The following is a 26,282-nucleotide window of genomic DNA, read 5'->3' as shown; positions in this document are numbered from 1 at the left end:
GCGGGGATATTAACACATGGAACCCACACAATTACTCAACAGGCTCCATCTCGCCTACTATAGAACACTTAAGCACTCAACAACACAATGCAATTACTATAGTGGAGATTTGGTTCTGTATACACAGATGACGAAGTGAGCGGGAACTAAAGGGCACAGCGTTCCCCTACTTTTCAGGGAAAGCTGCTATCGTTCCCTTACTTTAAGTCACATGGAGGACTGGTAGCAATCCAGTGTGAGACCTCACTGTTCTATGTTTCAGGTGCTGGATTGAGTTGGTGTATGAGAATAGACTGCTTGTGATATAACACCAATTGGCAGCCGAAATGTCCTGCTTTTCAGTGCTCTTCCCTTGTCTTCAGGAATTACACATGAATTGCTGCAAACACAAGGATCTGTGCAGTTAATGGGAGGGTGTGAGAATATAGTCATGGGAATGTCCCTTAAGAGGTGAGAATGGTCGGTGATTGGACAGGAGAGAGTGCACAAAGGTGCATGTTGTGTGGGCATTGACTAACACTAATAGTGGTCATTTAAATGCATTTTATTTCAGTGTGTTTTCCTTAGTCTTGATCGAGGTGTTGTAAAACACAACTTTGTGGAGTGGAGGAAAGGCAGGACCCAGGTCTGGGGTTTGAGTTTGCAGGGGGGGGGGTTTGGGGTGGCATCTGCGTGGAACGCGGCGCGTGGCGAGGCGAAGCAGGCCTGACAGATGGGAAAATAGTGCCACTGTTTTTTTGTTATTTATACATATATACTTCGACCACTGAGTGTTATAGGCATATTAACATAACTCATCAGATAACTACTGCTCAATACTTACTCATTCCCCCAGTCGAGGCGCACAGTGATGTGTCGCTTCACCTCGCGCACTTGGTCCTGCGTCAGGTGTCCCGATAGCAGCTGTCGCCGCAGATCTATAAGTTCATTCATCACATGGCGAAGCTTGTAGAAGAGATCCACCTTGTGTTTCTAGGAGAGGCAGGTGGAGAGCGTGGGAGGAGAAGAAGCAAAGAAAGAGGTACGAGTCATGTGAGGAAGAGAGTGGAATAAGGGACGGTTCCAGAGGTGGGGAAAGAATGGAGATGGTGGGGAGGGGAAGAACATTTGAAGAGAGAGGTGGAGAGAGGGACAGCAGGAGAAAAGAAAGAGAGAAGAGTATTATAATTATCTGCAGTAACTTGTGGAAGCTTTCAGCACCCACATGAACAATATATACGTCTCTGATGTGGCAGTCTTGTTCTCGTACTAGGCATGACATTTACTTTAGCATATTGTAGAGTTTATTTCCAGGGTGAGGAGAACGTCCCTTATCTAAACGTAAAAAGGTTAGTTATGGATACCCGCAATCAGGACAGTTTCTAGCCAACTTGCTGCCCAGGGCAAAACACCAGAATGCGCCCACTGACCTCTGTTCCTGTGTTGCAGGTGTTCTGTTCGTACCACCTCACTTGTATTTCGCAACGGGCAATACTAGACTAACCATATGAATTACTTTCTGATGGAAGGTTATCATTCCAATATGTACAGTCTGGTACTCTCTAATTGTACTCTTTCAAAATACCTCTTTGAGAGTGGGGAAGGGGACACATAGCACCAGTGAGGGTTCCTGTATGCTTTGCATTAAATCACAGACCATTTCATGACAACAACAGTGATCAGCGATCTCTATATTTGATAAACAAGTCTATGATAAAAGGATTGTATGTGTGAATCTCTAAATGCATAATGGCTCACATCACTGTTCACAACACTGACCCTAACAAATGTTTGTAACCATGAACCATGCATACACATTTGGACAGCTTATGTTTTTGGATGGAGTATAAAATGGCTGCAACATCAGTCACTCAAATGGGGTACAAGGGATATTGTTCTTCTTGTTTCTGAAGGATTTTAGATGAGGAAGGGATGGGTATTAGCATGAGCATGCCCTACCCCCAATACAGAAGCATCTTTTGGAATTATATCTATAGACAGGACATGATACCATAGAAGAGAGACCCAATAAACAATGCACAGAAAACCTACACAGAAAGAATTGTACATCTTACAAACTTTAGCCAGACCAGTAATAAGCTGATGAAGCATATTAAACAAAACCAGCTTCTAATGCATGGTAAAGGGTCCACAGTTCCTCAGCCATTACCCCCTCACTATTACGCAGGCCCTTCGGGGGTTATTTTGGTAAAAAAATGGCAGGCCCATGCTTTGTCTAACAGAGCTGGCATTAGCATCTCTTATTAGTGCTGGCCTGCAGCTAGTGAAATTCATGGTGTGGCAGTATAGAATGGGCGTTTGGCATAGTGGATGTACAAGATGAGGCAACTTCTTTGATTGCTTTATGCGTTTAAGTGTGGGCACAGTATGGCATTCTCGTCAGAGCCACATACACAAAATGTTCCAGTATACTATTGAATGGACATTGGACATATCAGACAAAAACGGGCATATTGGCTGTTACATACGGGAGCGCCAGATAGACGCCATTGACCAACAGGGAGGTGGTTTGGGCAGCACACAAAACGTTGCTGAACACATATTACTGCATTGATTTGACATGGACTACTGTCTCCATTGTGACAAACAGTGAACCCTGCTTTCCTCATCAAGGTGCCAAGTGACATTGGGCCTCATTATGAGGTCGGCGGTAAGGGGTTAACAGCAATTGTAAGGGTACTGTTGCCGTTAACCCTTACCGCCGCATTACGAGGTCCCTTAGCGGCTCCCGCTATGGGCGCTACCAGGGAGCTAATAACGGGCCCGCTATTAGCACCATCCCCATTCCCATTGAGCCCTACGGGGGCTCGAATGGGAATGGGGAATGGTTCTCAGAATGGGGATTTACCTGGTCCCCCAAGGTTGGAATGACCCGGCAAGTCCCTATTTCGTGAACCCAGACCCGGAATGTTGTAAGGGGGTAGCCATGGTGCTAATAGAACCATGGCTACCTCCAGCCTCGTAATGAGGCCCATTGAGTTGCCTTTTCGGTGTGCGCGCTAGGCAGTGGCTGGCTTGTTTAGACAAAAAACCTCTGTTGCTGAGCGAATGCATTTAGTGCATGTCCCAAAGCAGCCACTAGAATACTTAACAAGAAAATCGACAGTTAACCTTCCCAGAGATGTGCCATATGTTACTAAAAAGTAATATTTAAAAAAGAAATAACGTTTTGGTGTGTGAAATAGAGATATGAAAATAAATGGAATAGTTTACAACTTTTTCTGTGTGGCATTTTAATTCTCTTTGTAAAATGCATAGGTGTGGTCAGCTAACTGATACTTGTGCTGGCCTGGTAAATAAAAATGCCTCATGTTCAGTCCTGAACACTGAAATGTTAAGCACATACTGTGTAAAGACAATGGCATGTCAAATGAGCCATCACTTATAAATTGCCCCTCTTGAAAGGCTGTCAACACAAAGAATGAGGGGCACAGGGTGTGTTTGGAATATGCATTCCTTTGTCGGCATTTTCCGAACGCATTGCAGTCATCCACAAGTCGGCAGAGAGCAGCCAGCCAAACATCTCAGAGCAGCACCCACCGGCACAGCAGGATGCCTAAACTTTTGTCTGGTAAGATCAGAGTCAGCTTTCTGTGTGAGCTGGGTTGGGCCCCTTACTGTGCCCCCCCTCCTGAGCTATTTAGCTCTGTGCCCCGGGCCGTCGTGCGCTCGGCCAGGGCCAAGAAACCGGGCTGCTTGCAATAATTGCACTGACGATTGGCACATCACATTCACCAAAAGCAATGCCACGTGATCCTCAATGTAATAGCTTACCAACGTTGCAGACCCCTGTGTACTATCATGATATCCAGAACCCATCATCTCAGAAGGGAAGAGTTGCATGTTTTTAAAGTATTACATTCACTTCACAATAACATACTGCACAATCAAACACCATCATATTATGGTGGGTTTAAAAAAAGGAAATTAAAAAAAACCTTTTTACTATAAGAATATGACAGTAATCTTACATAGAGAAAAACATGCACGTTTGTTTGCTAATTTACATAACCAGGGTGCACTGTCCTGCGGCTCTAAACTGGACATGAGCTTCCAGGGATGGCTACTAGGTGGCGCTGTGGCTTGTGTGGTTTGTGGTCTGAAATGGCATTCTTCTCTTCCATTGTTGAAGCTCATTTTTTCGCAGAGTATTTTGAACTGAGATGAGTCACTGTCCACAAACTCTACACTCTGGCAAAGATACTTTTTTTTAGAACCGACAAGGTAACATTGTAGGAGCAACACACTGCATAACGATTCCGAAGAAGTAAGCCCTAGTTGTTTATACACCCTAGAGAAGCAGTATTACCGACTGCGTACGTCAGCAACCTGTACCCATTATTAAAAATAAAAAATGTTTAAAAAAATTTAAAAAAAACTAGAGACATTACTTTGTACCTGCCTGATTAAAGTAAATTCGAGGACATAACTTTACATCTTTACAGCATGTGATGGATGACGCAAGGAAAGCATGTTGGGTTCATGTGTTTGCTCTATTAACGAGGTTGCCAACTGCAGGTCACAGCCTTGAATGCGGACATGGCTAACTCAGCCATCGTATCCTTTAGAAGTTTATAGAATGACTTCTAGATGAGCCGTTTAGTTGCTTTGCATTCCTACATGCTACTCTGATACCGGCGCGGCTGTCACATAGTCCTTGGGTGGCTATCTTCTATGCTAGCCTCTCAGAAGTGCTGAACTCTACAACAGTTGCTTTCAGTTCTGTCTGATGGAGACTGTACCTCTACGTAGTTATGAGGCACACATGTACACCATTGCTGGAATCTTATAGGTCAGTTTTAGTAATGATAACATTGGTAAAGGCAGGAATGTTAATTCGCCAAAATGCCAGTGGAAGTAGCATCACACACCCCATGGCATCACAGGAAGTGATGTAATATGACCTTTGACCTTGCGTAGCTACATTAGCATGACATTTAAGCACCAGGATATAAGTGGACTGCATCTGGCTATGTGGGCACAGGGGTGCAGGAATATGGAAAAGAAATGCAGAGGAGCAGTTGGACGCAGTATCCCTAATTCCTGAACCCTCACCACCGTCATACTGGAACAGTAGGAGAAGGGCTCTGTATGGGACCCCATGTGTTGTTCCTATACTCCATCGAATGTGCGAGAGACGAATTGCACTCAGACAGCGGTACCGAATATACCCTTACACTGAACGTGTGGAAGGATGCTGTGTGGAAGGATGTCAGCATGTACCATTGGACATCATGGAGCGCTAAGTGAAACCTGATGAGGGCAGAGTGATGAAACTATACGAGGACATACTGAAATGATCTGAACATTCTTAATAGTAACGATGTAACTGAAGTGACAAGAGAAACATGCATGAAATATTAAAGTAATCATGAATGCAAAAGATAAAGTAACTTGCTGACCAATAAGTGTAAATACGCAGCAACGCAAGGTAGAAAAGATATAAAGAAAAGATATATAGAAGCTTGCTATAGGGGAATATATGATATATTTATAATGCGCTTAATGCCCAGAGGTTTCTAAGCACGGACCTAGGGATCGAAACTGTGTTGCTTTGTGATGTCTTGCTTCGTAGGCGAACACGTCACCCCTGAGCTATCTTCCTGACATAACATGGCTAGGACGGCCATAGATGGAAAATAGATGCCAGTTTGTGCAAATATTCAATTCAGCTACCTCAGAAACAGATCAGGGTTGAAGAGTCAGGAGACACTGGAAGAACAGCTAGATGTGCAAAACGAAGAGGAGTCTATGTTGGCTGGGGATCGAGGATACTATTGGAGGAATGGCTTCAAAGCACAAAGGGGGGCAAAAGGATAAGTCGTGGAAGTGAGACATATTTCTCTTAGATAAAAGACGAAGAAAACATCTGCAGGAGCCAGATGTTGGACAATTAAAAGTCTATACAGTCTATACAAGATGGAAAGAGCAAGTCTCTAGAGGCCAAGGAGAGCAATGACACTCAGAATAATGAAATCAAATAGCAGTAAATAAGAGTTTGAAATGGTCAAATTCTTGGTCTCTTCATTTGTGACTCAGAAGTTGAAAACATGGGCTATTCATTAAGCCTAGGATGAAGATTGTGGTGTGCTTACACTCCCTTGAATGTCCCAGAACAGTGAGCAGGCTACAAGGTCAACTACAGATGGGAAACATTGGCTCATGGTCGGACTGATGAGTGATAATGGACTAATTGGAAAAGTGGGGAGTAATCTGACGTGATTCAAGCACCTGGGTTTTGGTTTCCTTACGTGCTGCTAGCCGAGCCAAAAGTCCAAGGTTGGGTGAGAATGCCAATCGATCAGTGGATCCATGGGGAAACCTGCTCTACAATGTTGCGTAGACCAATCCGCTGCCATGTTGTTAGGTATCATCAGTATTATATGTATGTAGAGTTAGTTCGAGGTGTGTTTTACAGATAAGAGACAGCCAATGAAGTACTAACTTGTATACATTCTATAGGTAGATATGTTCCCCTAACCAATCCCTCCTGCCAATAGGTTGTATGGTTTTCTATGTAGGATGACATCATAGATGATGTATGTTGGGTATAAGACCTCTTTGTAATCAAGTTTGTGTGTGAGTGTGCAAGCATCAGTCCGGTGTTTGCCAGTTGACCCAGTAGTAGTACTTTGCCATATTCTTTGAGTCTGTCCGGTAATTTGGTCTGAGATCTTTATTGGTAATTCCATCTAGCACAAGAGACACATCAAGGTGCTAGAGCACACAACTATTGGATATCAAACCAAAGGGCCAGCATTTAACTCTCAACTATCAAACATCTAAATAGTAATTTCAGAAAAAGGAAAATAAAAACGAAGTATGCCCTGTGTTCGAGTGACAAGACCAAAAGAAATGAGATGATGCCTTCTTTCCATTACAGGTGACAGATCCACTAAAGTGCAGGTTTGCTAAAACAGAGAGTGTCAATGGAGAAGTCTGTGCATTTTGCATCTTGGATGGAACTATGAACACATCAAGCATGAAACTCCATTGGCAGAGTTATTTAAATATATATCAGAATGTAAGGTTGGACATTTATGGTATGGTGCAGTAGGAAAATACACATGATGTGATGTAAAATATTAAAGCAGGTCTTACGTAAAGAAAGAGAAATGCAGAATGTAAAAGCACTAGTTTTGTTCACAAGAACTGTCTTTTGCCTGTGCTGGAACACCCAAAGAAACCTTCCCTCCCATCAATCCACAAAGGTCAAACACCCTTTCACCTTTCTATATGGAAACTCTTTGAAGTTCAACCGAACCGGAACAGGGGCATAACTTGGGCATATGAGAGAGCTTTATTGTGGTGGAATGAGACCACTGAGTAATGAAAGATGCAGCCCATGATGCAGGGGACAGTAGGGTTCCAGACACTGCCCCTATGTGCACAGTTGGCCCGGCAGCAGCTCAGGGGCTACTGGTTGTGGAGAGCCTGGTTCTGGTGAGACTCAGAGGGTAGCCAGGCAACTAGCCATTGCAGCAGACAGTTCGGTCAGCAGGGGAGAGAGTGAAAGCAGAAGCGAAAAGGAAGGTCTTGAGCTGCTTCTGGAACTTCAGGTGGTCCGGCTCAAGTTTGAGAGGGGCAGGGAGGCAATTCCAGAGGGAGGCACCTGCAGAGGAGAGAGAACTACCAGCCACTCTCTGCCTGGAGAAGCATCTGACCCTAAAAGAGTTTGCATTGGCTGTGCAAAGGGCTCAAGAAGGAAGGTGTTTAGGAAGAGTGAGTTAGATGTAGTGCTGGTCCCGGCCCTATAAAGCCTTGTGGACGATGCAGAGGGCCTTCAACTTGATCTTTGCAGCCAAAGGGAGCCAGTGGAGAGATTTCAGGGCTGGAGAAATAAAGGTCTCTGGGCTCGAGGCCAAGGATAAGTCTTGCAGTCCTGTTCTGGATTAGTTGCAAAGGGCTGAGAGTAGAGGAAGGCAGATTGAGAAAAAGGCTGTTGCAGTAGTTCAACCTGGAGAGAACCATGGCCTTGGAGACAGTGAGTGTCTGGGGGAAAGTGAGAAAAGGAAGTGTACCTCTGAGGAGATGCAGCTGGCAGTGGGCCTTCATGGCAAGGTCTGTGATAGGAGAGAAGGAGAGAGTGGAGTCGAAGAAGGCAAAGGAAGAGGGCTAAAGGAGGGCGGCCAGAGTGAGAGAGGGAAAGCAGAGCAGGTGTCCCACTGAGAAGGATTTCTGTCTTACTGGCATTAAGGCAGAAATCTTTGTAGGTGCACCATTCCTGAATCTCGGATAGACAGTCAGGAATGAGCGAGAGAAGAGAGGAGGCTGAGGGGAGCCTGAAGGAGAGCTGAGTGTCATCCGCATAACATTGGAAGTTAGAAGAGAAGTTAAAGATGAGGCGGGCTAAGAGGGTCAAGTAGATATGGAAGAGCCAGGTTGAGAGGTTAGAGCCCTGGGGAACACCACATGTGGAGAGAGAGGTGGTTTAGAGAAATGCCCCAAGTTGGACCTGGGAAGGCCGGTCAAGGAGGAAGGAGGTCAACCAGGCAAACGCCTGATCTGTGATGCCCAGGTTCTCATCGACATGATTGATCAGGATGGCATGATGGACCATGTCGAAGGCAGAGGAGAGGTCAAGGAAGATGAGGACAGAAAGATGTCTAGAATCAAGATTTGAGAGCAGATCTTCACAGGTGTTCAGGAGAGCAGTTTCCGTGCCTATGGCTGCTCTACAGCTAGACTGATGGTCATGGCGACAACCAACAGATTCAGTGTGGAGAGTAAGCTGGGAGATGGCCAGCTTTTTCAGGGGTTTGCCCAGGAAAAGAGTGATAGAGATCGGGCAGTAGTTTGCCAGACAGGAAGGATCGGCAGAAGACTTTTTCAAGAGGGGGTGCACACAAGAGTGCTTGAGGGGAGGGTGGAATGTTCCAGTGGAAAAAGAGTGATTGCAGAAATCTGCCAAGGCTGGAGCTAGGGTGTCAATGTGGTCCTTGATGGTTCTAGAGGAGCAAAGGGAACACCTGCTTTGACAACACTTTCATAGATTGGACTTGTCTAGAAACATCATCAGGAGTGGTCAGAGGGAAAGAGGGGAAAGGATGAGGAGAAGGACAGGTGGACAGAGAGGGGCCAGGAGAAGTAGAGGGAGCGGAAGAGGAGAGAGAAGACAGGGTGTCCTGAGTTTTAGTGGTGAAATGAGAAGCCAGTTTCATGCAGAGTGTATGCACGGGAACATGAGATGTGGAGACTGCAGAAGGATTGGCCAGTTCCTTACAGATTTTAAAGAGTTCTGCCATGCTGTTAGAGGCCGCAGAGATGCAGGCTTGGATGTGGGCTCTCTTCTTTGACAGGATAGAGAGTCTGTATTACTTTTGGAGCAGGACAGTTTTTCATAGGATTAGCCGGATGCCCTCTGCTTCCTCTCAGTTACCCTACACTTGCGCTTCAGGCTGGGGAGATCGGAGTCATATCAAGAGTTGCACTTCGAGGTAGGCATCAGGCGGAGTCCCATGACAGGGTCAAGGTCATCCAGAGGTTTGGAGATAGAAAGAAGCAGGTTAGAAAGATGCAGGTTAGAGTGGGCTGTGTCCGAGTGCAAGCCAGCTACAGGTGTAGGAGGAACAGAGAAAGTTGCAGCAAAGGCCTCCACTCTGGATGACCGAGAATGTAGGTGGCAGTGTTGGGGTCGCATATCGAAAAAAGCACACACATACCAAATTATCAGAAAAAGCAAACTCATGCACTGGAGCATTTGAAAATGCTTTCATGATGCTGCCATCACAAAATACACCAGTGCTTAGCCTATATCAACCATGTATGCCAGCACGGCCATGTAAGATATTTTCCAGGCACCAAAATAAGTGGCAGTAGTACACTGTAAAACACCTTCATAGTGGTGCCTGTGCCCACAATATATATGCCAGCAGAATGTCAGTGTACCTTCTGTGTGCAAACACTGGCAGGCACACGTTATATTATGTAAAAAAGCTTTTATGCTGTACTAAATTACCAATGTAGTATTTTCACAGTGCTGACACTTGTGCCTGTGTGGGCTTATTGTGCCTATCCCATGGGTAAAGCAAATAAAATTAGCAATTAATCCCATATGACACCCACAAACACTATATAAGTGAATATCTGCCCTAAAATAGCTTCCACACATTACATTACTGCCCCCTCCCGCCTTTACCTTCATGAAATCATACATACAAATTCAAGAAACCACACTAGCTACTGTTCTAGAGAAGAAAGCACATGGAAGATTACGGTGAAGCTTGAACCATGTATTGAAATTCTCTGCTACTGACATATACTTGAAACTCAACACACCTGCTTGCTTCCTATTGCCACTCTCACCAAGAAGGTAAAACATGCCCTGAACACATAGACAGACTCATTCAGTCTCACACACGGTCAAAAGGGCGGGGCAGGGGGGACACACTACCCCCAGGCCTTGCCCTAGGCCTTTCAGGGGGCCTTATTTTCAGCTCCTTGACAGTGTTGTATGTGTTCCTACAAAGGAGCGTGGGAGCCCCTCTACTGAGAACGAACATGGGTAAAATACCCTGTTTTTTGGAACTCTTTGCACTCAGGAGGGTCTACAACCACATTATCCTTCACTGCACCCTTCACAGAGGAGTAATATCCCTTTGCATATCAGTCTTTCTCCCACCCACAAGGGCAGTCCAGAACCAAAATGCTAGGCAATTCTCCTCTGAAAAAGAGTTCCATCAGCAACCCAAGCCACATGTTTAGGCCTTGATGGGCCTCCTCCGTGACGTGAAGCTGAGCCTCTCTATGACACATTGGGCCTCTTTACGACCCAGGAGTTAACAATGGCGCTATGAGCGCCATGGTTGATGCCGGTATTTTACCGATTGCGCCATGGTGGATGGCGGAATTACCGCCCCATTCCAAGGTTAGTGGGGCGGTAATTCCCCATTCACCATTGGCCCTTCCCCATTCCCATTTTTGCCCCCATAGGGCTCAATGGGAATGGGGAAGGCGGTAATTACGGTACCGCAAATTGCGTTACCGTAATTACCTCGAATGTCCCTTTGCGGGGTCCTTCGTTAACGGCTGGTAAAACCAGCCGTTAAGGCGGGAACCCACAAAGGGACCTCGTAATTAGGCGGAAAGGGGTTAACGGCGCCGCCACCTTTTACAGCGCCGTTAACCCCTTACCGCCTGGGTCGTAATGAGGCCCATTGAGCTGAAACCTGGTTGTAGACCCTACTGAGTGCAGGAAATTACAGAGAACAGGGTATTTGACCCATTTTTTATCTCAGTAGAGGGGCTCCCACACTCCTTTGTAATGTTGTATGTGATCCTAGACCTTGGCATGCAATTCATCACATGGAAGCGGGATTGCATACAACATTTGTTAACGTGTGCCTCAGAACATCTGCACTCTTTAGCACACACATTACAAGGAGGGTTTGCTGTCACCATCAGACTGGTGTCCACTCATTGGCCATTAACACCTCTTCTCATCCTCCAGCGGCGAAATAGCAGAGTGCAGGCTGGCTACATAAGAGGAGTGTGACTGCAGCTCCCATTGGGCCCCATTCTAGGCTATGCTCTGCACACAGAGATCTCCTCCATACCACCTGTACTATTTGCAGCTTTCTTGAACAACCCAGATGGCAACCTGGACTTCATGCCTCCTGCATGATCTCTGACTTATTTCTGTCGGTGACCCCACCCCAACCCTAATTGTCTTATCAGAGTTTTTTAGGAGGAAATGGGACCAGAGGAATTATTAAGTAGGAAATTCTAATTGTTTTCATGGCCATCACATGGCCTCTCTCAGTGGTGTGCCAAAGAGTTATATTTGGAAGGGGGTGACAAATCGTGGGATTCAGTCACTTCTCCCCAGGGGGAGCCTTTCCCTGTGAGGCTAGGGAGGTCAGACTGCAACACAATACCCTCCCTAGGGGTAGACGCAAACAGGACCTCACCTGAGATACTCCCCACTCGGGGTCAAGGACTTCTGTTCCAATGAGGCAAACATGTCATCTGCACTTTGGGACACAAACATGCACAATACATGAAGAACACAAGCGCACAGTTCTATACTTAGAGGACAGATACATATACATACTGTCATTGTTTTATTATTTTGCCATTAGCCAAATGCAGCAATGCAGAAACCGCAAGAGACAAGAAATCATGAGCACAGTTTACAGATGCTTACATGCAATTAAACTTATGGAACTGCAGGACCTACGGGACCTGAGAGAACTAAGTGTGACTAACCTATGGAAATGTAGTATGCTATGGACACTGTAGAAACTGCATTATACGGTTTAGGAAAATTACATCAGGCCTCGAGCCTTAGATCAAGAGAAGAGCTGAGCTGATTCAGCCTGGTCAAAGAGCAAGACATGTGAGACAGGACCCACAGCTAAGGCCAACAGATAACATTCCAATCCACATATGACAAAGGGACCAGTTGCAGAAAAGACCAATAAATCCTAATAATTCAGAGCTGCACACCTCAAAGTCGTGTTCTTTGAACACGTGACACGGCCGAAGCAGACAATGGACAGTGATCAGTGGTGGGAAAGGAGCACTGTTCCGAGGCCGCCAGACACAGACAGAGACAAGTATGCAACAATGTGTAACAAGAGTTGCGCTGATCAGGAGAGCACTCTCATGAGCTAAGGTGGTGTACAAAGTTACAATGCAGACACATAGTCATTCTTGTTACCTTGAAGAGGTACACAGAGAGCTGTGAACTTTTGCAGTTCCCAGGCCAGGGGAACGCCAGCTCTAGCCAATCACAGTTTACTACTAGGGGTGGGTAGCAATTTACTTTACTTTTACTTTAATGCATTTATACTGCCTAGCCATAGACCCGTGGGTGTGAGGGTGCGGACAAGACTGACAAGAACAGAGAACAAGAAAAAGCAGACCCGATACACAGGAGACACAGAGATGGCACAAGGCGAAGCAGAGACTAATTAAAGAGCAGGGTCTTGAGCTCCTTTTTGAAGGTGCTCAATGATGATGGATTTCTTAAGTGAGTTGGCAGATTATGCCAGAGCATGGGAGCCACAGAGAAGAATGCTCCTGCTTGGATTTTCTTAGTTTTGCATCTGAGCTGAAAGAGGAGATTTTGATTGTTAGATTGTAGGTTTCTATCACAAGGTTTATCACTGATGTGCTTTTGTAGATAAGGGGGCATAGTCCCCATGCGACAATTGCAGGTGATAATCAGAAGTCTAAAGGAGATTTGCGCCTCTACAGGGAGCCAATGAAGAGCCTGTCGTGCTTCCGTTATGTGAGAGCGAAAGGAGAGACCTGCAATGACTCTCACTGCTCCATTTTGTACCACTTGAAGTCTACTGATTGTTGCTTTATTAGCCCCTGCCAGTAGGCTACAACAGTAATCTAATTTTGAGCCTATTATGGCTCGTGCAATTGCCTCTGCATTCTGTATGGTTTCAAGTGAGCCAGTAATTTGATGTAATAGGACACAGATGCGACTGTGCAACCTTCATAGGCCTTCATATTTAATGACTTGTCCAGCACCGCTCCCAAGATTTTCACTTCCGGGAGAGTGGGGATTTGCACGTCCCCCAACTGGAAGTATTTGTATGCAGGGTTACATTTGGCTAAGATTCCCTCAGATCCCACTACCATGAGTTGTGTTTTTGGGCAAGAACCAATGGTAAGTCCACCACACTGCAACACTGTTATAGCTAGTGACTTGGGATGGGATCAGGCCAGCCACCTGACATGCAAGAGCCAGTAGAATAACATCTATATAGTCCACTATAGGTGGTATAATACTCAATATCCAAACCCATGATCTGATATGTTTTCTGCAGAAGGGCCCAGGTTGTGATGTCCCTCTGACATAATGGGGTTGTAAAACCGAGCTGCGACCTGAGGAAGAGCGAGATTTGCATGCATTTTCTCTGTTCCTGTGCTGACCCATGTTGGTTTTGCCTGTAATAAAGCACATTTTGAACTTGCCGTTGACTGAGTCCTCCGTGCATCTTGGGAAGGAGGGAGTTGGGCTCTCCAAATCCACAGACTTCCAGTGTCCCAGTGACATGCCTGGGGTTCGTCCCCAACAGTAAGGCTTCTGGTTGCCTTGTAGTGAGGCAAATCCTTGGAAAGTTACCTAGTAGCAAGTTTGAGGTAGGCCTCTTTGACCAAGCATACTACTTAAACAAATGCATTGCTTCACTGCATGCTATTGTAGCCAATTGTTATTTAGTCTCTTGCAACACGCATTATTTGCATGGAAACTGGAAATGTTAAGGGCCCGACTGTATGAGTGACAAACCCGAAACAACCTTTTTATGTAGGCTATGTAAAGAGAAAGCAGTACATTAAAAAAAAAAAATGTTGTAAAGAGGCAAATTAGTTCTGTACCATTTGAAAGAGAATAATCCATGAAGTGGGGAAATGTGAAAATGCCTGACATTCTTTAGAAACTGCTGCCAAAAACAGAGATCGTAAGTTTCTGAAATGATTCTAATAAACATTACTGGCAAACCTGCAGTGAATTCTATCCCAAAAAAGACATTTATATTTATATGGTTTCTGACAAGAACATATCAAGGCACAAGAGAGGGAAGTTGGGTCGATGGCAGTAACATATTTTGAACTAGTGTAAGAGACTGTGTGCTGGTTTTCATTAACAGCACTATCAGGGTCATTACGAGTGCGGTGGCAAGGGATTAACGGCTCCAGTAAGGATGCCGGTGCCATTAACCCCTTAGCACCGCATTCCGAGGTCCCTTAGCGGGTCCCACTAAGGCCGGCTGGTAAAACCAGCCGTCCTTAGCGGGAGCCGCTAAGGAACCAGAGAGCTAATAACGAGCCCGTAATTTACGGGCCTATTATTAGCTCCCTCCCCATTCCCATTGAGCCCTATGGGGGCTCGAATGGGAATGGGGAAGGTTTTTTTGAATGGGGACTTACCGGGTCCTCCAAGGTTGGAATGACCCGTTAAGTCCGTATTCAGTGAACCCAGACACGACTTTGAAGGCAGCCATGGTGCTAATAGCACCATGGCTGCCTCCAAACTCGCAATGACCCCCTATATATCCTAAGGCAACAGCTCCCTCTAGTGGTGACAACAGGGGAAGCTATGCGAATTGGCATTTCCTGTATGTATCCTAAGCCAACAGCTCCCTCTAGCAGTGACAACAGGCAAAGCTACTGGATTGGACAAACAGAGGGATAAATATGCATCTGACCTTTTATTATATTGTTAGATTAGATTGTTAGACAGGTCTGGGGACACAAAACACTGACATGTCGTATGCACCACCATGGAAGTGGTGACCTAGCGAGCCACATCGGAAACCAAGCACAAGTATGCTATTAGTTTGAAAATACACATTGCAACCACAAAGAAGCCAAGCAATGGTTATGAGTTGCACGCTGACACATGCCATCGCCACATGCGTAGAATCTATGGGTAAGAGCAGGGGTGGACTGGGAGCCAAAGGCAGCCCTGGAAATGTTTTAAAAATGGCCCCACTTTACACTGTGCAGGCCAACCCTCTAAGTAGGGTTTAGGGGATTCTCCCACAAGCAAGTTTGGACACAATAGGTCAAAATAGTGAATTGTAAAATACTTCTGACACTACATAGGGATTAAAATGCAGTTAAGCATTACAAAAAAAATAAGGTGTAACAGTTGCTAAGTGAGGTTTTATGACAAAGGGCTTCATTACGACTAGTGCGGAATGGGTTTAACGGCGCCGGCAATGGTGCTGGCATCGTTAAACCCACTCCGCACTATTACGAGGTCCCCTCGCGGGACCCGCTCTGGACGTCTGGTTTTTCCAGACGCCCAAAGTGGGTCCCACGAGGGCACCAGGGATCTAACAACGGGCCCGTAATTAACGGGCCCGTTGTTAACTCCCTCTCCATTCCCATTGAGCCCTATGGCGGCTCGAATGGGAATGGGGAAGGACCGGGCCGGGTTACTTGAAGGAGGAAATACCGGGCCCTCCGATGTCGGAATGGCCCAGTATTTCCCCATTCAGGGAACCCGGATCCGGACAGTATTTTGGACGCAGCCATGGTGCTAATAGCACCATGGCTGCCTCCAAAGTCGTAATGAGGCCCACAATCTTTAATTCAAAGGAATGTGGGCATTTAGGAGAGATGGAAAATAGGGGGCTGGGTGTATGGTAGAGAGGGTTGAACAGTAGAATATCAAGGTACCCACGAAAAAGAGGCTCATGGTGCAGAGGTCCATTGGGAAATCTCGAAAGTTCCCTGTAGCGCAGCCCACCATTGCCCAAGTGATAAGATACATTAGAGCAAGAGGTTTCTGGGGATCCGTTTAAAACAGGAAGATAATGAGCAGAGATGGAGCGGGAAGATACAAGCTTGATCAAAAAGAGAACATGCCCATCACTGGTTTAGAGATGCTCTCGAAAAGCACTTTTCAGTTAGGATAGTAATTCAGCACCTATGACACTGCACAGAGAGAAACTAGTGCAGAGGCCCATCAACAGTAGCATAAGAGGAGTGCCCCATGGGTCCATCAATGCACAAAACGAAGGGGGCAAAGATGAGCAGTCCCCGGGACACAAGGGATAAACAAGGGATACACCACACTCCCTTAGCATTACAATGGATTTCATCACGTCTTCCCTTCTTTCTACCTGTTCTTGTGTTCCTCTTTTTATGAACCTCATTCCACTTTCCTGAAACTCTCTAGCCTTGATCGCAGGAATGATGGTCACATTGACCTTTTCAGGTCCCTGAAATCAATCACAAGACTTGCACTCACTGTCCAAGCATTAACAGCACCTCCAGGTCACGCCTGCTTCTGTTACCAACTAACATATTCTATCCTACTGATAATTAAACAGCTGTCTAATATGCAAGTGCCTAGATCATGTATGTGCTTTGCATGGAATACAATATTTCCTTACAGACACACCAAGGACAACCTTCTAAACAACCTGAGATGCCTGTCTGGCCAATCTTGTTACCACAGCAATTATCCACCACAAAAGTCACCTTCTTGTCCCTAAACTCTCCCCCCACAAACAAGGGGCTACTAGCATTGTAAATAAATCCAGGAAGGCTACACTGTGACCTTTCTGCCCCCAGTTATCTGGCCAGAGCTATGTGCACTACTCAATATACCAGTAAATGCCAATCCCAGTCACACCTGTTGTGTCAGTAATTATTTCAATGCTCCATTGTGCCCAATTACCTAGGATCCACATGGAAACAGCATTATAGTCTTGACCTGTTGCTATGTCATTGCCCAAATGTGCTTTTATCCATATTCTGTGTGGTTGATCCTCATCTGTGTATGCAAAGTAACCTTCCAAACCACACTGCCTTGCAGTTGAAGTTAAGAATTGCCATCTGGAACTGCGTCCTGTGCACTTAACACTATTTGGCCTCCTCCGCTTGTGTCAGCAACAACTTTAACTTCTTCACCTTGTATCCAGGGAATCTGTGCTCAATGACAACCAATGTCAGCTCAATGTCTTGAAATGGCAACAACATTGCTGGCCTTTCATCTGTATTTTCCTTCACCAGCAAGTTCCCCAGATGACCTGCTATCTCTTGGAATGTCCACAATAGACTTGAACATTCACATTTTCTCTCCTTCTTCCCCACCAGTAAGAAGTCGTGTAGAAAATGTAATGATGTTCCTGGTCTAGATTACTGTGTAAATGGCTCGTCCAAAAAGGGCTAACATAGTGAAATTCAGTGTAACCCATATGTACAACCTTATCTACATACACCTGTCCCTTAAACTGAATGCACAGCAGGTAATACATTGATGTTTCTACCCTATCCTGCAACTTCACAGATTTGTCTATAAAGAACCAATCTACTGACCCCTTCCCAGTATAATATAAGCATTCTGGAGAAGAAAAGAAAAGAAAATATTAAGTCTGACTAAATCTAGTTTGAAGAAGAGCCGGACAGAATAATGCTATACTTCATTCATCACTTATGCTTTTCTTCAAATTACCACCAACAAAGGTATGGTGTATCTTCTCACCTGAGGCATAGGCCCGACAAATGATGTGGATTTTTCCACACACTAGGAATATTCCCAAATTGCAGGTTGAAAATGCAAACAACCTCTATTTGTAGATACAAATGTTCTGCTTCCTGATATACATGAAGAAAAAGATGTGCATATTAGAACGAATTACAATAAATGTTGGGAAGTACAGAAGGAAAACTATTGTCAATGAAGGCTACAGCAAATGTGACTGAAAACCCTTTTACCATTTTATAATCTCACAAATGATGTAGTTCACATAGAGCACCTCTGTATATAAATATGAACAAATGAACAAAATTGCAATATGATTTTTATTCAGGATATGTTGAACTCAAAGCAGATACATCACTGTGTAGTACTGATAAAGAATGGTTTGTGCACCAACAATATATCAGAAGTAAACAAGTCTTTCATGTATCGGAAATCATTGGTTTTGTAATGTGGTCTTCCTATGCTGATTTTCCATGGAACTTGATAATAAACTGGACTGATGTACAGCTCGTTATTGTTATGCAGGTGGTTCTAAGGCCCCAGAGATTAGCTTAGAAATCACAAGATAACATCTGAACAAGGCTTATCCAAATACAAACAAAATAGCTTAAATTAAATTCAACACCATGGCCCTCGAATTGATAAAATCTAATCTGTTCACATGGCAACCTGGCCAGTGAAATACAGGCCAAACTTCAAACAATGATTATTGCCTTCAACAAGGCCTTCACAGAACATTTTCCAGATGGAGCCATGAAAGGGTTTGCAAATGAAAGAAGCCTCAGTCAGCTGACCCAAATCAAACATTCACTGCAAGCAAGTCCACACATGTTTGCACCTCCCCATTCTAAAACAAAGACATCCAAACTTAGCATTTACATTCAAAACACTATTTCCGATGTAACACCAAAACCATATGACCTAGAATCAAAAGGAAACCATTGCAATCATGTATTCTCATCTATCAAATTAATCTAAAGCAACGTTTCTAGGATGTTTACAAATTAATACAATTATAAATAGTTGTAACTGTTACATATTTCATTACAAACATTCATGTTGGGATTTTCTGAATTTGTAAGGACCACAGGAATCCAGAAAAACAGACCCTATAGACGTGTCATGTCGCTATGATATGATATGGAACAAAATATGATTTTCAATTCAAGCTCTCCAGAATGTGCAGTCCCTACATTTACAGATGTTTAGAAACATGATCAACCTTTGATGATTGTGGGTGGATTCTGTGGGACTGTATGCCTATTATGCAAACCAATAATAACACTTGACCAATGGAAAAGTGTGTGGTGATTATGACATAGTGTAGAAATAAATCCCATTATGAAAGTAGAGAAATACAGGGGATGATAGGGACTTAGGATTTTGAAAGTTATCGATCAATTGAACCCCTGCTCTTAATGGAGGAGTGTTGATCTTTAATAATATCTGGAGATTAAAGGGCCTTGCCTATGATGGAGCCAAAAACCTTCACCTTTAGCAGACCTGCTTTCCATGAGGGGGGAGAAATGCACCAAGAGGGCTTAGCTATCTGGGAATTCCCTTGGAAAACTTCAGGGTCTCTGCTAGCTTTATGCCTTTAAGAATTATTCAGAAGAGAGTATGAGATTCCCCCAAAGCAATTTAACATAGACCCACAGGAACCATTTCCCTGCTCAGTGACAGGAGTGAGTGGACTAGGATGTATTTTCCACTAGGAAGAGCTCATTCCAAATGAATGCTTTAGCATGTAAAGTGGGAACTGCACTTGCATTGTAATGGTATTCAAAACCAAGTGAGATTGGGGTAATGTGCCTTAAGGTCACTTACAACCCATTTCAAATGTTGTTTTGCCTTAAGGTCGCTTACAGACAATTTCAAATTGTGTTGTGCCTTAAGGTCGCTTACAGACCATTTCAAATTGTGTTGTGCCTTAAGGTCGCTTACAGACCATTTCAAATTGTGTAGTGCCTCAAGGTCGCTTACAGACCATTTCAAATTGTGTTGTGCCTTAAGGTCGCTTACAGACCATTTCAAATTATGCTGTGCCTTAAGGTCGCGTACTCTGCGGCCTGCAGCTCTATTGCTGTTGGGTTTGGCAAATTCCAGATGCCCTCTGATATATGCAATTTAGTCACTGATAGGACTGTCATTTCTAGATGCCCCCTGATGTATGCAATTTAGCCGCTGATAGGACTGTCATATCTAGATACCCCCTGATGTATGCAATTTAGCCGCTGATAGGACTGTCATTTCTAGATGCCCCCTGATGTATGCAATTTAGCCGCTGATAGGACTGTCATATCTAGATGCCTCTGATATATGCAAATTAGTCGCTGATACGACTGTCATATCTAGATGCCTCTGATATATGCAAATTAGTCGCTGATACGACTGTCAAATCTAGATGCCGCTGATATATGCAACTTAGTCGCGGATAGGACTGTCATATCTAGATGCCTTCTGATGTATGCAATTTAGTCACTGATAGGACTGTTAAGGTAGATATACCTCGCTGCTTGCATTTTAGTCACCATTGAGTTGTCAAATTTAGACGCCCCACGGCTACCTGCCTCCCAACATGTACATCACCAAAACACTCCTAATACTCACTCTTTGCACCCTACTCTGCACCCTTCTAACCATCATCATAACAATGGACCACACCAATTCCACACCTTGCAATCTGCAAGAGAGAAACACTCGGCTTAGAGCGAGGCTGCCTCGCCTCTATGACCTCAAAAACAAAAGAACTAGACCACCAGGCTCGACCTCAACCCCTACTACACATGACCCTAACCGTCCTGCCTTAGTGGCAGAAAGAAGCCATAAACTTCAAACTGACCTCTATAATCAGAGGAGGCCTAACACTCCCAATCTCAGACTGATCCAAGATAAAATCACAACTCCCAGCCTATCAGGAGCCCTCATCAATGCGAGGTCCCTCATAGCACATAGCACTGAAATTGCGGACATACTTGCCCTGGACAACTTAGATTTACTCGCAATCACTGAGACCTGGCTCCATGACGCCGCAGGTCCTGCACTCATGATTGCCGTACCTGATAATTACAACATACTAAGAGTTGATCGCCCCAACTCTCGGGGAGGTGGCCTAGCCATCATCGCCAAAACCAAGCTAGATGTAAGACTCACCCCTCACCCAGAAATAACATCATGCGAACTCCTTTCAGCCAAAATACCTATCTCTAACAATAGCACACTAACTGTCCTCCTGGTGTATAGACCACCAGGCCCACTAGGCAACTTTGAGGAAGATTTATCTAGCCTCCTCACTAACAACATCAAAGACACTACCCTGCTCCTATTATTAGGCGACTTCAACTTGGGTTTTAATGATAATGAGGACAAACAAGCCCACTCCATCCAATCTATTCTAGTTGATCATGGCCTGACCCAGAACATTTTCGCCCCCACGCACATAAAAGGACGGACATTAGATTGGATAGCCAACCGAAACTGTAACACTACTATCTCTAAAATCTTGCCACAAACATGGACGGATCACCACCTCATCAGTTTCTCATTAACTATAGAACCGCCTAAACCAATTAACCAGGAAATAGTACCAGCCATGCCAACCAGAAGTAAAAAAGACATTACTTCGGAAAAATTGCTCCCTCTCCTCCTACCAGCCCTTGCTGTTAGAAATACTAACCAGGACCCTAACATACTAGTTGAGACATTCAACAATGCCATGTCCAATGCTCTGGACATAATAGCCCGCATCAAACTTCGTAAAAGCAAACGAGAATCTCATCTCAACTCATGGTTCACCCCTCACCTCAAAGAACTATGAATCCAAAAGCGCAAACTCCAAGCTATCTGGAGGCATACACCCTCGGCAGAGAACAAAACCATTCTTAACAACTTTGCCAATAAATATAAGAAGGAAATAATCCAAACCAAAAAAGACACATTCAATGAGAGAATTAGCAAGGCTAATTCTAACTCTAAAGAACTCTTCTCCATCCTCCGGGAAATGGAAAACCCTATTGCTCCCGTAGACAACGTCCCCAAAGATAAACAGTGGTGCACTAGCATCCAGAATGCCCTAGCTAACAAAATTGCAACCTTGCAAACTAAAATTGCAAAGAAGAAAGCATCCTTGAGCCCTACTAGAGCCCACACCATCCACTCGACTAATTCACACAGAACAGCCACCCAACACAATTGCCAACCTTTCAGTTTTACTAACATATCCATCCTAGAAACTGAAAAGGTGATCCTATCACTAAAGCCTTCTAACTGCCAAGGTGACAACTGCCCTGCACAAGTCATTAAGGACGCAGCACGAGATGTAGCACCCTTCATCTCTAAACTAATTAATGCTTCATTTAAATCTAGCACTGTACCATCTAACCTTAAAGAATCCTGGGTACTACCCCTCCTTAAAAAACAGACCCTCGACTCAGCCATCCCTACCAACTATAGGCCAATCACCACAGTCCCATTCCTCCTCAAAATCATCGATAGAGTAGCCTACCTCCAGATCCAAAACTATCTGGAGACGAACCAACTACTAGGATTTCGCCAATCTGGTTTCAGACCATTACATGGCACTGAAACACCCCTTATCGATCTCAAAACACAAATCGACGAGCTGAAGGATAAAGGTAAAACAGCTATGCTCCTCCTCCTTGATTTATCAGCGTCCTTTGACCTGGTGGACCACGCAGTGTTATGCAACCACCTAGCGTCTGCCGCCTATTTCTCAAGTGAAGCTATAGCCTGGGTACAATCCTTCCTAGCCAACCGTACGATGAGAGTGTTCTCCCCTTTAGCCTCAGCGGACCCAATACATATCACCTGTGGCGTCCCACAAGGTTCATGTGTCTCGCCTACCATGTACAATATCTTCACTAAACCACTCTTTGACAAATTGGACAGACTAGGGGTAACTTATACCAACTATGCGGACGATACGCAGATCCTCATACCACTATCTGGTAACTTTGTCGAAGACACAGCTCTAGTAAACAAGATCTACCTCATCATTCAGGCATGGATGGCCTCCCACGGCCTCTGTCTGAATGATGAAAAAACTGATATACTGATCCTGGGTTCCGACTCCAATCTCAGAAAACTTAGCCCAAACTACCGTGCCTTCAACATTGATGGCAACATAATCAAAGTGGCAACGGAGGTAAAAACACTAGGTTTCTATCTCGACTCCACGCTATCTCTTAAAAAACAAGTTAATTCCTTAGCGTCCTCCACAGCTTACACCTGCAAATTAATCAGGGCCTGCAGACCCTACCTTTCCAAATCTAATTGCATCACCCTAGCCAATGCCTTAGTAATGTCGAAACTGGACTATTGTAACGCCCTCTATGCAGGTGCTAGCAAAACTGTCATAAACAAAATGCAAATACTTCAGAACAACGCTCTTAGAGCAGCTCTGGACATACCCCGTAGAGCCCACATCTCTAACATCAGAAAAGGCCAGCATTGGTTAAAAATCAGTGATAGAGTTCTTCTTAAGACACTATCCCTCACCCACAAAGGCCTGAATAACAATGCGCCCCCATATATCTCGGCCAGACTGACAAGAAAATCCTCCACTCAACACACTAGAGCTTCTAACCACTTTCTGCTTGAAACACCCAGATTCAGACTATCCAAAGCGGGTGGGGCAAGCTTCCCGGTTAGAGCTGCTCACGCCTGGAATGCACTGCCCACCGCACTGGGAGCCAACCTACCCTACACCAGATTTAGATGCAAAGTGAAAAGTTGGCTTTGGACCAATGACGACCTACAATTGCGCTAGGCCAGGACCTATTAGAATTTTTAACCGCCTGCTACCTCTGTTACCTGACATTAGACTATACTAAACTAGTAACCTGTACTTCACTTATCCTGTACCTAATGCATTCTGTATACCGGCTCTGTAATTTCTTCATGTACTGCATTCCCTGTATGTACTCCATGTATGCAACCTAAGCTCAAGTATTCTTATGACTGCTGCGCCCGGCTACCCCTGGGTTTTGTGCGCATTATCAAATAAACAATACAATACAATACAATACAACGTGTGCAAAAGATAGGATTTCTTTTGCAAAGCCAAAGCGAACTAAATGCAATCCTGGTGTAGTCTGACACCATTTTTGTGGAAGGATGCACATTACCACATTGCACAACTGACTGAACATTTGTGCCCTGTGAAAGCCATAGATTTTTAAAAGGACAGATTGGGGTTGAACGGGAGCTTAGCTAGGTACTTCAATTTCCATAGAAATTATGTGCTTTCAAATTAACATTTCTCCAAGGATCTTGTGTTGAAGTGACAGGACCCATAACTAAATACACCCATATAATACAATGGGTTGAACAGCATAGTTGTTGTCCTTTCAGAAAGTAAGAAACTGGGATGGATACATAGACTAAATACATCAATGTCCTGTGCATTCTAAATTGATAACACAGCACATCAGAAATAGTTTTCCATTTCCTAGGCTAGGAACGACCCACACTGTATTTCACACAGGAATGCATCTTTCTTTATGACATTTCTCTGATACCAATACTTGTTTTTGATATTAGCGAAAATAAAATGTTGCCATTAAGCGGCATGTAAGAAAATGTGAATTGCATTATGTTATTTAGAAATCAGATCGTCATATTAGGACTAGATAGAAATATAGTTAGTGGATTTATGGTGTGACTGAATGTGTGAATTTAGTGAGATTTGCATAGGCAGGGCAATTATCTTTAAGGTAAACCAGTTACACATGTATCAATATTTTATTGCAATGGTTTTCCCATTGATAAGAGGGTCACAAAGAGCCAAATTGCCCTCTAACTGGCTTTTTGTCAAAAAAAGAGACAACACAGAGTGGTTGTGGTATGCTGAATGCAAGGTAACCATCTTATTGAAATACAATGGGGGAAAAAATCAAGATTAAAAGCCAAGCTCTCACTCCAGAAATTTCCAACGTTTGAACAGATAACAGGAGTTTATATAACATGAATGAGTAAACGTGATGGCATAGATATGAAAACCTATCGCTCCTAATCATTGGCTCCATCTACTAAACTACATATGGAACCTATATGTGCACAACTAGGGATTGAACAATCGTTATCTAAGATCCCACCCATGTACCTTCTCCTAATACAGTGTGTTGCTCATCACATTTGATTGTTGGTAGGCTCTGAACTACTTATGCAGTGACATAAATACATGAGCTCATCAGTTTAACAGACAGTCACACTGTCCACGAACTGGCTGCATGCTGACATGTTTGTGTGAATGAAAAAGAGAGAGACAGGCGTATTGCCTTATTTTAATTAAATGAAATAGCCCATATTTACCTCCCATGCCATGAGTCTCTGCAGCTCAAGGCCTTGTTCGCATTCCGGGATCACCATCCTGCTCTTGACAGATTTATGAATAATTATTTTTGTTAGTCATCCTGCTCTTACTCTGCTAAGATTTCATCACAGCATTTAGTTATTTTTTTCTTTAGACCCTTCTTTCATCCTCCTTTCAGACCTAGCCGATTGCAGAATACATTGGGCCTTATTACAACCCTAGCGTTAAGGGGTTGACGGCGCCGTAAAAGGCTGCGGCGCCGTTAAACCCTTAACGCCCGATTCACACTTTAACGCCTGCTTTTTGCAGGCGTTAAAGTCCAGCCCGCTAAGGGACCTTGGTGCTAATTACGGCACCGTAATTTACGGTGCCGTAATTAGCGCATTCCCCATTCCCATTGAGCCCTATGGGCCAAAAATGGGAATGGGGAAGGGGCCATGGTGAATGGGATTTGCCGCCCCGCCAACCTTGGAATGGGGCGGTAAATCCGCCATCCACCATGGCGGAATCCGGCATGGACCATGGTGCTAGTAGCACCATGGTCCAACGCCAGGGTTGTAATGAGGCCCATTATTCTGCTAACTCCTTCTAATTTCCTGGGATGCCCAGTTTGTTCCATAAACTTGCTGTGTCTTTGCAACTTGATTTATCTGACAGCTCACTGAACACAATAATATCTGATTCCGCCACATTCACTCCCTGAAACGTCTCAGCCTTGACATTCCTTTGTGTAGCCACCATCGAGCTAGCTACAGCATTTTCCCTGATTTGTTCAAGCTTGCTCAACTGTGTTTTTCTTAAATCTGCAAGCTGAATTCTCTGCTGGTGCAATTTTAACATGGCAAGTTATGTTTCTTCTGCAGGACACATTTGCTCTGCATTTATTTGCTGCCTACAGAGAACCTGGTGCATGCCTGGCACATAACAGTTGTACATATAGGTATTCTGTAACCTCATCCCTACCTATAGAAATACTGCCTAGTGTCGTGA

General features: G+C 44.4%; 1 protein-coding gene across 4 annotated transcripts in view; it reads right to left on the bottom strand.

Moving 5' to 3' along the window:
• The window catches only part of DOCK3 (dedicator of cytokinesis 3), a 2,582,899-nt gene that overhangs the window by 1,207,950 nt on the left and 1,348,667 nt on the right, over positions 1-26,282 (bottom strand). For all 4 annotated transcript variants that reach the window (XM_069644069.1, XM_069644070.1, XM_069644071.1 and 1 more), the window contains one exon: positions 824-972. In XM_069644069.1, coding sequence (XP_069500170.1) covers positions 824-972 — 149 coding nt within the window. The remainder of the gene's footprint in view (positions 1-823; positions 973-26,282) is intronic.

This window comes from Ambystoma mexicanum, chromosome 2p (genome assembly GCF_040938575.1).
Source record: "Ambystoma mexicanum isolate Mex_15411 chromosome 2p, UKY_AmexF1_1, whole genome shotgun sequence".
NCBI classification, from domain to species: Eukaryota; Metazoa; Chordata; class Amphibia; order Caudata; family Ambystomatidae; genus Ambystoma; species Ambystoma mexicanum.
Note: the sequence above shows the minus strand (reverse complement) of the source record. Positions and strands in the feature narration are given on the sequence as shown.